The 13772-nt window shown below is 31.4% G+C and overlaps 1 protein-coding gene across 11 annotated transcripts in view; it reads left to right on the forward strand.

Moving 5' to 3' along the window:
* Positions 1-13772, forward strand: part of PPIP5K2 (diphosphoinositol pentakisphosphate kinase 2) — a 70073-nt gene that overhangs the window by 19380 nt on the left and 36921 nt on the right. For 8 of the 11 annotated variants that reach the window (XM_064482842.1, XM_064482817.1, XM_064482820.1 and 5 more), the window contains exons 9-18: positions 1097-1218; positions 2430-2531; positions 3644-3730; positions 4242-4321; positions 4405-4510; positions 5321-5406; positions 7713-7838; positions 7981-8102; positions 8362-8544; positions 13124-13265. In XM_064482842.1, coding sequence (XP_064338912.1) covers positions 1097-1218; positions 2430-2531; positions 3644-3730; positions 4242-4321; positions 4405-4510; positions 5321-5406; positions 7713-7838; positions 7981-8102; positions 8362-8544; positions 13124-13265 — 1156 coding nt within the window. The remainder of the gene's footprint in view (positions 1-1096; positions 1219-2429; positions 2532-3643; positions 3731-4241; positions 4322-4404; positions 4511-5320; positions 5407-7712; positions 7839-7980; positions 8103-8361; positions 8545-13123; positions 13266-13772) is intronic. The other 3 variants (XM_064482819.1, XM_064482832.1, XM_064482840.1) reach the window with 1 other exon arrangement.

Genomic DNA, 13772 nt, shown 5'->3' on the forward strand with positions numbered 1-13772 from the left:
GAGTTAACGAGTGTTTTAACATGTTAAAAACAAAACTGATTACAAGTATTTACTCATAGAATTGACAGATGATTTTTTTTTTAAATAAAAGGTCCTCAGTAGTCTCCTAGCCTTGGCAGTAGGCATTTGGCCTATTATATATGATAAATTATGTTCATGAAAGCAATACTAACACACATTTCTTAAAGAAAACGTTTTACTTATGACATTTGACTAGTTCTCTCCATGATATATATTATTAGTCTTTTATTATTGTACAGTAAAGGTTTAAAGAGAAGTAGGACAACTTGTGTCTAATAAAGGGTAAACTTTTCCTTGTTGAAACCCTACCTTGGATATGTAACTTAAAGACTAGTGTGTATTACTGGTTATCAAATGATAAATAAATAAATTGCTTGTATCTTAATAATTTGAAGTCTCATTCATGGAAGGAAATTAGCCCATAAATATATTTTAATAGCTTTATATAAATTGTTTTAATTTTATAATACCAGGATTCTAAAAGGAGTGACTTAAAATCATATTATATTAATATATGATTTTGAATATAGAATGTAGAAGATCAGAAAATTCCTGGAGCCTAAGCTGAAAATTCATACCTTTCAGCTCTTTTCTTCCAAATAAAGTAAATTTATTTCAAGTGCCCACAAGTATATGGTTGTCAGGGTTTAAAAGATTCATTAGCATAGTTGAACATTTCCTCTTGGATATGTGTTCAAAGCTATTTTTCCTTTTTTTTTTTTGGATTAAAGTGATATAATTTTGGCTAACAAAATTTATCAAAGTCTCTAAAATTTTTTAATTTAAAAAAAAATTAAATGTCAGTTGAAGAACGTCTTGATTTTTTTGGCCTCACCAGTTCCTTGAGCATTATTTAGTTCTACACCTACTTCATGGTAAAACCTTAAATAATTGTATGTCATGTGTTCTATATTTTCAGAGTATTCAAATTAAAAAAATGTAATTTAAACTATGAAGTAAACTATTAAACAGTAAATATACATTTAGACATTTATAAAAGTTGATGTATTCTTACTGGAAAACTATGAATCTTAATTCAAATGGAACTTTAAAGTTTATGATTTATTTTAAATAGCAAACAGTTTGTGGCTTTGATTTGTTACGGGCCAATGGACAGTCTTATGTCTGTGATGTCAATGGCTTCAGTTTTGTGAAAAATTCCATGAAGTATTATGATGATTGTGCAAAAATACTTGGGTAAGATTTCTCTTCTTTATATTTCTTCCTCTTTACCTTTGTTACAACTAATGCATACTAGTTTTTCAGAAACCAAATTAATTGTAAACATCACATGATCAGGGTTTTGTAAACACTCTATAAGAGTAAAAAAATCAGTGCTCATAAAATGACATCCCCAAAGAACATGCAAAATCTTGAATTATACTTTGAATTATCAAAGACAGATTAATTTATGACCAGTATAGATAAAGGCTAAATGGTATTTAACTTCATTTGTTTAGAAATGCTTTAACAGTGATTTATACAGTGATTATTAGTCAAGACATCTAATTTATTAGATTACTTTGTCTCTCAAGTTTTTGATGCATAATTACAGTACTTAATGACACAAAATTAACATTCATGAAATAACCATAGTAAAATAGGAATGTTTGGAATTCAGAATTCTTTTGAATGACTCTACTTTCTACAAGTATATGTTACTAAAAGATAGTCTCATGAGATTATCTAGTGAATGTAAAAGAAATTATTGCATATAAAAATGCCTTTTTGTATTCTTTGACTATATATAACAAAGCCATAAGAAACTTACACTTTAAAATATATTTTAACAATTGGGTGCAGCTTTTATAGTATAGTTCAGAGATTTGTGAAATTACTCTTAAAGTGAAATTTGGGGGAGCTCACTACATTTTAGCATGAATAAATGATAAATTTAAATGAAACAAAAAATATTTTACAATTACTTAAACATATTTTCCTTGTTAACCCTATTAGCAAAAGGTAATAGAAATTTGTTAAAAATGAGCAGTAGTATTTAAAATAGCTTTTACTAATCATTTAAAATGATCAGTAATGATCAGTAAAAGCTGGTAAGGAATGATCTGTGGCCACAAAGAAGAGATAATCTTGGATTTCAGAATCTGTGTAAGTAGATACACAGTTACAGCGGTTTACTTGAATCCAATATGATTTATATTTTAAAAAATGAAAGTGCATAAGTAATTCTGAACTCATGACATCCCATTAATGTGTTCCATACAGCAGTTTAGAACTGCTAATCTAAATTTTCTCGATCAGGATTGATTTTTTGAGGTTACTTTTTATGTACCGTAATCATGTAATCACTAGATAGTTTGACGTTAACTCCTGTGATTATTATTTGTCACTAAGTACCTAGGTTTGATTTAAAATGAACTCATTTAATTTTTTTTCTTTTTGTCTCAAAGCAATATTGTAATGAGAGAGCTTGCTCCACAGTTTCATATCCCCTGGTCAATACCCTTAGAAGCTGAAGATATCCCAATTGTACCAACTACATCTGGAACTATGTAAGTTTGAATATTTTCATTTAGACGCTCCTTGGGTTTTCTCCATTGGTCTGTGCTATTACGATAAATGTTACATTTCTGAATAGTTATTAGATACTTTGCTGTGTGTGTTTTCATATGATTTACTTTGCAGATGGAGAAACAGATTGTATGCTTTTATAAGGGTCCACTTAGACTAAAAATCTCTTATATTGTTACAAATAAAATCCTGAAAAATGATTGGATAATTATAGATGTATTGAATTAAGCCTTAAAAAATAAAAGAGGTACCAAAAGGTATGTTACTTAAAGGTTCATAGTCAGTGGTCATACAACTTTGGTGCTCTCAGCATGTAAAGTAAAAATGTACAGTTATTACTTCAGGTAAATTAATTAGACCAACATTGCCAAAGTGTTTCATAACTCTCTAGTCAAAGTTACTGCTTGAAATTCACCTGTTACTCAGGTGAGTTGACCAAATGCTTCATGTTCACAGTTCAGAGATTTATGTTAGCATATTAAGTATTCTGAGAAGTCTTGATTCAGATGGAGGGTAGGACAAAAAATATTTGATTTTGTTTTCAAACCAATATTTCCAAAGATATTTAACACAAAATGTTTTGGGGGGTACTTTATTAAACCCTACAAGGTTGCGATCTGTGTCTCACAGTTTGGCAAATACTAAATTATACCCTACCAGTCTTCCTAAGACAGTTTTATATTCTGGTAATTTGAGTTTGAAATACTTGTTCTTCTGACCTGGGCAGAATAAATATAGCAGCTTTATTTTGTTTGATTTAATGGACTCTCAAGTCTATAATAACCTGCACTGCAAGGCAGGTATTTACTAAAGTTACAGGATTGCAATACATTTACTTTTTCCCACAGTTAGCGTGGTCACCTCTAGAGAGGAAACAGATATTACATAGTTTAATATTACTCCCCCTCCAGCTTCTTAAATTCTTTTTAGGATTTGATTTGATAAAATTAAGATGGGTTTTTACAAGCACTATTCTTCACATGGATGATCTTGAAATGGTCAAAGATGGTTCTAAATAAATGGATGTATTAATCTGAATTATATAATACAAATCTTTGTTAGAAAGTTGAGAACATTATTTCTTTTCTTTCAGGATGGAACTCAGATGTGTCATAGCTGTCATACGCCATGGGGATCGAACACCAAAGCAAAAAATGAAAATGGAAGTGAGACATCAAAAGTATGTTTTAAGGGAAGAATGTGATACTCAGGAGATAATTTAAGATTTCTGATAAGTGATTAATTGTCTTGATTAATGCATTGTATAGAAAAACTGTTTACCACTATTTCTTGGCCATTAATATTTAAACCACTAGGAACATATAAAACCAAACAAAATCCATTTTAAATTGTGTATATCAGCATCTGAAAAATGTTGTGACAATATCCATAAATGATCATCAGCCTTACCAGGCTTTTATTTATTGTGTATGAGAGAACTTTTAAAAATAATCTAGTAATTATTAGTTTTATATGATTTAGGAAAATACTAAGTTTTCTCAAGCAGAGTACAGAAGCAGCATGGTATAGAGAAAGGGAACACACAGTATTTGAAATTCATACACCCTGAGTTCCATATATGTCTTTTATTGTTCTAGTCCTATATCTATCATTTATTATAATTAATTTATTTTAGTATATGGTGGTAATATTGTTGCAAATGCCTAACAGTGCTCTGTCTTTTTTATAAGATTTTTTGATCTTTTTGAAAAGTGTGATGGATATAAATCTGGGAAATTAAAACTCAAAAAACCAAAACAGTTACAGGCAAGTGCATTTGTTTTCTTGTCGAGTTTTAGATGGCTAATGGCAAAATTGCACAAAAATTCAATTCTTTATTTATTTCACAGGAAGTGCTAGATATTGCACGACAACTTCTTATGGAGCTAGGGCAAAATAATGATTCTGAAATTGAAGAAAACAAGTCAAAACTTGAGCAACTTAAGACCGTGTTAGAGATGTAAGTATCTTTCTGAAACCCTTAATTTTGATAACTACTTGTAATACTCTTTTTTTAATGTGTGACTTTTCACGTTAACTTCCTTCACAGTGTGATCTTTTTGCTCTATCACTATATAACTAAGGGGAAATTAGTGAAAGTCTAATGAGAATTAGTGGTTACTGTTTTACTTTTAATTTTGAAAAGATCAAAAAAGGACATCAAATTTGGATCTTCTATGAAGTACTACTTAGGATGAAGGCCACATTGCTTAACCACAGATTCAGTACTGTTTAAATAAAAAATAATTTTGAACTGTTTTATCAAGTGAAATTGGTACCACCAGTATTCCTATTAAAAGGTTTACTTATTTGACCACTTAAAATCTTATTTTCTTTATTTTTTTTGAAGACACATACATTTACATTTTTATATGTTTATATACTTTATTGTAAATTATCCATTTTGGGGGAAGGGTGTAGCTCGAATGGTAGAGCATGTACTTAACATACAGAAGGTCCTGGGTTCAATCTCTAGTACTTCCTCTAAAAATAAATTAGTAAGTAAACCTAACTACCCCGCCCCCCCAAAAATTGTCTCTTTGCAGAGAAACTTTTTGGTATTTTTTTTTAATGTGGTTAGAATGACTACCTATGGTACAGATTTTGAACTAGGATATTTTGAAGAATTCAAGAAGGTAATTACAAATAGAAGGGGACAAAGATTTAGTTTTTCTCTAGGTGGATTTTAATTTTCTTTTGCATTTCTTTAGGAAGTTGCATTGAATGCTTACTGAATGTTGTCCATTCTGTTTGCCATTTTATTTCTCAGGTATGGCCATTTTTCTGGAATAAATCGTAAGGTCCAATTAACCTATCTCCCTCATGGTTGTCCGAAGACATCGAGTGAAGAGGAAGGTATGTCATTATTAATGCTGGTTGCATTTTAGTTGTATGCAGGGATTTAATACTCACTGTTGATTGCCTTTGTAATCTTCTAATAGTTGAAGGACTGGCATGCTGAACTGAGGAAAAATAAAGCGGCATTTGTTAATAGTGCCTTCTAGCCTTTAAGTAAAAATTTGTTTGTTTTTTATCCTTTAACTAAAAGATAGGTTTTATTATTTTGAAAACTGCTTAGGACTTCCCTTTTACTCTGGGGTTGTTTCAGAAAGCTTATTTATTTATAACTACATGTTACTTGATGGGTCCCTTCTCCATACAGGGTGTACAAGAAAAAAGTTCAAAAAGTATGAAAAGGCTGTTTGAAAAAGTACACAATCAACATTTTTCTAAAACAGATATTTTTCTCAACCCATTAAATAAGAAGAAGCATTTAAGATTAGTCTCCTAAGAGCAATCAGCACAAAAATCCTGTAAATTCATTTGTAAAAGAAACACAGGCAGAATTTGAAGAAGCCATTCTGTGGAGAAATGCATGTGCCCAATAAAATAATTATAATAATATAAATAATCTTGCTTATCATACTGGTAAAGTGTCTTTTTTATTTTATTCATTTTTCAAATGGTAATAAAGAATGCAGATGAGAATACAGTGTGACAGGATTTCAATTTACTGGTAGGATTATAAATTAATGTAACTCTTTGAAAAGTAATTTGGCAAGAGATATTGAAATCTTCACACATTTTTTGTAAATTTTTCTTATGCTTTGACCTTAATTCTACTTGTAAGAATCTATCCCAAGGGAGTAATTAGACATTGAGGAAAAGATTGGCCTATAGTAATATTCACACTGGCATTATTTATAGTAGCAAAAATTGAAGTAATGATTATGTTAATTTATTTATTTGTGGGTTTGGGGGGGAGGGGTGATTAGGTTTGTTTGTTTATTTCATGAAGGTACTGGGGATTGAACCCAGGACCTCATGCATGCCAGGCATGTACTCTACCACTGAGCTGTACCTTTCTCCTGATTATTTTAAGTGCAAACACAAATATATGCTAAATTTTGATATATTGCTCTCGTTGCACTTTGTGATTAAAGCAACATAGATTAATCTCCTATTCTTAATGTTTATATTAAAACATTCTATAAACTACTGTAATAAAAAAGTCAGTTAATTATTATGTCTATAAATTAATAATGGCTTGCAGGGTAAAGCACATATAACTACTAATGAGCCCCAGGTTGAATGAATCATCAAATTCTTCAGTGCTTATAGTGCTTATTTCTTAATGAAATTGTTTCTGGAACCCAACACAGATCTAAGGACATGATAAAGAGAAGGTGAAAATTAAGTATATTTTCCGCTCTCCCACCTTTAACGATTACCAGGGGAAAAGGGATTGGAAGGGATAAATTTGGGTGTTGGAGATTTGCAAATATTAGCCACTATGTATAAAAGTAGATTTAAAAAATTTCTTCTGTATAGCACAGGGGACTATGTTCAATCTTGTAATAACCTTTAATGCAAAAAAATATGAAAACAAATATATGTATGTTCCCCTATGTGTGACTGGGACATTGTGCTATACACCAGAAATTGACACATTGTAACTGACTATACTTCAATAAAAAAAAAAATTAAGTATAAAAACTCAGACCTTTCCTATGTCTGAGAAAATACTTTGTTCTGGGACATACAGACTTGACAACTCCCAACTTAAAAAGCTGCTCTTGGCTACATTCTGTTGTATATTTCACTCATAAACTTAAGTTATAATAAATATTTAGCTCTATCCTCTCATGTCTTCCTAAAAATTACATGAATCACTGATTGCTAATTATAAAAGCATGCATATCTTCTTCACTTCAGCTAACTTTACCTTTTATGTGACAGCACTGCAGGAGGCTCTTAATATCTGAATCTTGTCATCAAGGAGATCTTAATATAACATAATGTAACATACCTAGCACAATTAAATACCATGGGTAAATACCATTGCTCTTAGACCATTGCTCTCTCTTTTCTGTGAGAGCAGAAAAGGGAGAGAAGCAGTACTTCCTTTCAGAAAACTGAGAAAGAGCCTTCTTTCTAGAGTATGGAAGAGGTTTTGAAATTTTCATAAGACTTTAACAGGTAGAGCAAAGAGTATTCCTAACAGAAGCAACAGTCTACAAAGATAGTATTTTTAAGGAACAAAATAATTTGCCTAAGGGCCATATTTCAGTGCAGAAGGGATACAAAGAAAAATTCTTGAAATACATCTGTTTAAAAGAAACACACTTGACATTTGCTTTATTCATTCACATGTATTTTAGACAGCCGAAGAGAAGAACCATCTTTACTTTTGGTTCTTAAGTGGGGAGGAGAACTAACCCCTGCAGGCAGGGTCCAGGCTGAAGAACTTGGAAGAGCTTTCCGGTGTATGTATCCTGGAGGTCAAGGTAAATCTTGGAGTTTCTCTAAATTGGTTAAAGTCATACACTATGGTTTCAAATCCTCATTTATTTTGCGATGTTATTAAATATTTATAGAAATACAGTGAGATAAAAATATAGCTTAAGTGATTTGAGGATTTATTTTCAGGAGATTATGCAGGATTTCCTGGTTGTGGTTTACTTAGATTACATAGTACCTACCGACATGACCTCAAAATATATGCTTCTGATGAAGGACGAGTCCAGATGACTGCAGCTGCTTTTGCAAAGGTATAATGTTTTTTAGAATTACTAGAATTTTCATCTAATAATGTATTTTAAAAGGTTTTTAGTAGGCAGTATTTTAAAATTCTAAATTTGCAACTTCCAACTAAAGCCCTGAAATGGCAATGTCAAGTTGTATTATTAATAAATTTATTTAGCTTATACCTTATGAAGTTCAGCATGTAACAAAATAATTATTATGATACTGCCTCTTATTTTACATACTAATTCTTAAATTTGTGTTGGCTTTATTTAATGTGTCTAGGGGCTACTGGCTCTAGAAGGAGAGCTTACACCCATTCTTGTTCAGATGGTAAAAAGTGCGAACATGAATGGTCTTTTGGATAGTGATAGTGACTCTTTGAGCAGTTGTCAGCAACGTGTGAAAGCAAGACTTCATGAAATACTTCAGAAGGACAGAGATTTTACTGCTGAAGATTATGAAAAGGTGGGTCTTAGCGAACCCTTACATTGTGAAATATTATGTGTACACACCCAAAGTACATAAAACATAAACTTAGAGCTTACCGTATTATAAAGCATATACTCATGTAATCATTATACAGGTAGAGAAGCAGAACATTGGAACAACTCTGGCCTCTTCCCTGTTGCAGCCCCTCCTCTTCCTGCTAGAAATAACCACTATTCTAACTCTTTATAGTCTTACATCCAGAATACTATTTGGGTAGATATGCATCTGTAACTACCATAGTCTCAGTTTCAACAATTTTTTATACTTCATATGATAGAATGTTTTCTTTTATGTCTGGCTGTTTTTCCTCAATATTATGTTTGTGAAATTCACCCTTTTTTTTAGAATTTCCATAGTTAATTAATAATCATTTCTGTGTAGTATTGTTTTCAGAGGTTGGCAAACTTTTTCTGTAAAAGAACAGGTAGTAAATATTTAAGGCTTTACAGGCCACAAATGGTCACTTGTTGTGTATTTTTTTAACCACTTTAAAAAAATGTAAAAACCATTCTTAGCTCATGGGCTGTTATTACAGGTCATGTTTGGCCTGCAGGCCATGTTTGTTGATCCATACTCTATTTTATGAATATACTAGAATTTATATATGCTTTCGAACACATACTTTCGAGCTGTTGGGATTAATACTGCTGTAAATATACTTATATAGCCTCCTAGTGCATGTGAGTATATGTTTCTTTTCAGTATATTCTAAGAGTGGAAGTGTTGTGACCCACAGTATGCTTGTATTTCACTATTAACAGATGATGTCAAACTATTTTCCAAAGTCACTGAGGCAATTTATACTCACATTGGACGTCCATGAGAATTGTCGCTGCTCTGTATAGTCTCTGTTCTTGGTATTCTCAGACTGATCAATTTTGGCTATTCTGAAGATGAATATTTAGTAATACATCATTGTGGCCTTAATGTTCATTGACCGTTTAGAAATCTTCTTTCATAAGGCCTTCTCTTCAAGTCTTGTCCTTTATTCCTGCTAGTTGCCTGTATTTTTTTTTTTTTATTGAGTGGTAAAATTTCTTTGTGTATTTGTATGAGCTCTTATATATGTTTTAAATACTACCATCTATTCTAAGCCTTAATGATTTCCTTTAGTAAGCAGAAATTCTTATTTTTCATGAATTCCAAGTTTATCTTTTCCTTTATTATCAATGAATTTTAATCTAGTTTTTATAATACCTTTTTCTAACCAAGGGTCATAAGATATTCTTATATGTGATCTTCTGTAAGCTTTACAGTTTTTCCCTTCATATTTGTCTGCTGTCCAGCTTAAAATTGACTTTTGTGTGTACTATTAGGTAAGGATGTCAAAATTGGTATTTCCCCCCCAACCATATGTACATCCAGATACCTCAGGACCACATGCTGAAAAGACCATCCTTTCCCACTACTTTGTAGTACCAGCTTTATCATATGTGTGTAGTCTGTCTCTAGAATGTATTCTTCTGTTGACCCTTGTCTCGTTGAATAAGATCTCCCAAATCCTACATGGTTCCCTCTTCAGTTTTTCTTGGCTTCTCTTGTATTTCCACATAAATATCATAATAAGCTGGCCAAAAAATCCTGTTAGTATTTTGATTTAGACTGTAATAGCTCTGTAGTTTGTGAAAACATTTCATCTTTTAAAAAATGTTTGTGCAGTTGTAAATGGTACCTCTAAGAATGTTATTCTCTGTTGCTATGTACAAATAGTTTTTTAATATTGGCTTTATATGCATCAACCTTATTGAACTCATTTATTAGTTTATCAGTTTATCTGTAGATTTTATCTTCTCATCATATCCACAGGTTTTTTTCTTCCTTTCCAATCCTTACATTTTTTTTCTTTTTCTTGCATTACTTCAATAGCCCCTTCAAAGCAATATTAAATAGAAGTGGCTTCTCTTGTTTTTGTTCATGTTCTCAAAGAGACAGCTTTTTAACACTTTCCCATTAAGCATGATGCTTGCTGTAGTTTTTATTTATGGCCACCGTTTTTCAAAATAAGGAAATTTCATTCTGTTCCTATTTTGCTAAGAGTTTTTATCATGACAGGTTCTTAAATTTTACATTTTCTTTTCATCTGTTATATCATATGGTTTATGGGAGATATGAGACTACCTTGGTTCCTAGAATAAACTCATTTAAAAAAATATGTATATATATCTGGTTTTGGTTTACTGATATTTTTGGTTAGGAATTTTATGTCTATGTTCATGAGTCAAATTGACTTTTAAATTCTTGTTATCTTTGTCTGCTTTCAATACCAGGATTATACTGGTCTCATAAAATTAGTTAGGGAGTCCTGTTTGGGAGGTATAAGTTGTGCATGTATGTTTCATTAGATGTTTCGTAAAATTTAGTGGTAAATCCTGTGGTAAATCCTATGGGTATTTTCTTTATGGGAAAGCTGGTAATTATGGCTTCCAGAGTAATTTAGTAGTTTCCATTTATTATGTCTTGTGTTTATATTAAGTTACATTCTTTTAGAAGTTTGTTTATACTTTCGTCTTCAAGTTCTTTGTAATGTCTGCAGGATCAGTAGAGATACTCTTTTTTTGTTTCATAACATAGTTTCCATCTTTTTTTTTCTTGATCAGTTTTGTCATGGTTGATCAGCTTTCTTAGTCCTTTGAAAGAACCCTCTTTCAGATTTTTTGGTTCACTGAATTATGCACCTGCTTTCCATTTTATTAATTTTTATTTAATATTTTATTCCTTCTACTTCTATAGTTTCATTTTACTCTTTTTCTGTTTCTTAAAACTAATGTCACTAGATGGATGCTTATCAACTCATGAATGTTCCATCTTTTCTAAAATACACACACTAGACCACAAATTTCCCTTTATACACTGTTTTAAGTGTATTCATAAATTGGGGTTTATGCAAGTTGGGACATTTTCTAATTTCTGTTGTGATTTCTTTGATCATAGGTTATTTAGAAGTGTACTTTTAAAATTTCTAAATCTATGCATCTTTAAGTTATATTTCCTTGTCTTCATAGTCTCTTAATCCTTGCTTTATGTGTTTTGATGTCATGCTGTTAGATGCATCCAAATTAAGAATTTGCGTATTTCAGTCGATATTTTTTTGCCTCAAAATTTGCTTTTTCTAGGATTAATTAACTACTACAGATGTTTTTTCTTTTACTTGGTGTCTGCATAGTATCTCTTTTAGCTCTTTCAGTCTTTCTGAAACTATATTTTTAGATGTGTCTCTTAAAATCTGCATTTAGTTGGGATTTTTGAATTTATTATGAGAATCTTTGTTTAGACAATTATTTATCTTATAAATTACTCATAAATTTAGTGTATGAATCTATTATCCCTTTAAGTGCTTTATATTTGTATTGCCTATTTTTATTTTTCTCTCCTTTCTTGCTTCATTGGAATTGGTACTTTTTATTTATTTCCCTGATGGTTTGAAAATTGTATTTGACTTTACTGTTTGTTTTGTTGTTACGCCAGAGATAATAAGCTTTTGTGATGTCTCAAAGTTGAATGTTGACATCATGCTTTTACTCTCTTCCTGGACATTGCAAGGACTCCAGAGCTAGAGTGCTTTTCAAACTTTAATTTGCATAAGAGTCATCTGGAGTCTTACTAAAAATGCAAATTCCAATTAATCACTATTTTGAATCCTAAATGCAGAGAGTTTACCAGAGTTCCACCTTTAGGAACCCTGGACTTCACTTTTGTCACCTTAGTCTTAAAGGATATTACAGCTCTTTTCGGCTTTTTTGCTATCTGTTCAGGATCAGCAAATATCTCCAATGCAAAAGCAGCCTTAAATGCCAGAATCACTCTCTGGATCTATGACCTATAAGTTTTGCTTCCATAATTCTTTACTGTCTTCTCTCTCAAATACCTTTAAGCAAAAGTATAGGAGTTCTTTGCCCAGGATTTTTGCTAATCTTCATTGATTAGATTGGCCCAAACTACCTAGTTCACCATAATAAGAAGTGAAATTCCACTTCATGTTTTTTATGTTATAGAAACTTATTTAGTGGGGTTAAATTACTTGCCAAGCGAAGTGTCAGCGTTGAAATTTGAAACTATATTGTCATTAATGGCTTTTGTTGACTTGAGGAAAATCTCATCACAAAGGTATTAACATGGTGGTTTAAGAGCACCAGCTCTTCAGCCAGACTACCAGCTTTTTTATCCCACTCTTTACATATTAGTGGTTTGATCATGGGCAATGGAGTTTAAGTACCTCATCTGGAAAAAGATGATAATAATAGTCTCAGGTTTATTACATGTAGGTATATGTCAAATGGTTAAACCACATTTGCACATACTGAGTCAGCAAAATGTCATTGTAAGTTAGAGTACTTCTGCTAGATTTTCTCTGTGGATAATCTAATGTTAGCTAAGGTTTAGTATATTTTTAACATGAAATTCTGAGATTTTTACTTCCTCTTTGATCTTATTACTAAATTTTGGGGGTCATCTTAATTTGGGATTTGGGATTATTCTCCAGCTACTGGAAGATTTTATATACTGTTCTCATGGACAATTGGGAATAACTAGATGTAAAATACTTTACTCATTGTAGCTTACTCCATCTGGAAGCATTTCTCTTATCAAATCAATGCATTTAATTAAAAATCCTGTGAAGACCTGTGACAAAGTTTATTCCTTGATACAAAGTTTGACTTCTCAAATCAGACATCGAATGGAAGATCCCAAATCATCAGGTAAATATTATATTTCTCTTAGATCAGAAAACAAATAAAAATCACTATCCAATTGCTATAAACATTTTTAAATAAGATGCACCAATCATAAGAAATGAAGCCTCTCATACTACATCTAGGTGTGTAATATGAGTTAATATATATCCAACAAAAGAATAATAGCTAAGTGATACTTGCTTTTATCCATGATAGCATGAAAGAGATAATAAAACATTTTTATTTGATTGATTGTGTATCATTGCCATATAGTTAAGCAGCAAATAGGCAGCATAAGAAGCAGCAGCACACAGCGGGAAGGTGCTACATGCTCTGGCTCTGAGACTACCTTGGTTAGTAACTTGGTTAATAACTGATATATGTAATACATGGAGAGGGCTTTTGTAAACCCAGTTCCTAACCCACGTGTTTATACCTTTATTCAAGTCTACTAACTGTGTGGTTGCTAATAGTTTATTACCTATGATGACATTTCCTAGCTTGTTAAACAATTTTGCCTTTTGACATTTA

Source organism: Camelus dromedarius, chromosome 3, assembly GCF_036321535.1.
Source record: "Camelus dromedarius isolate mCamDro1 chromosome 3, mCamDro1.pat, whole genome shotgun sequence".
NCBI classification, from domain to species: Eukaryota; Metazoa; Chordata; class Mammalia; order Artiodactyla; family Camelidae; genus Camelus; species Camelus dromedarius.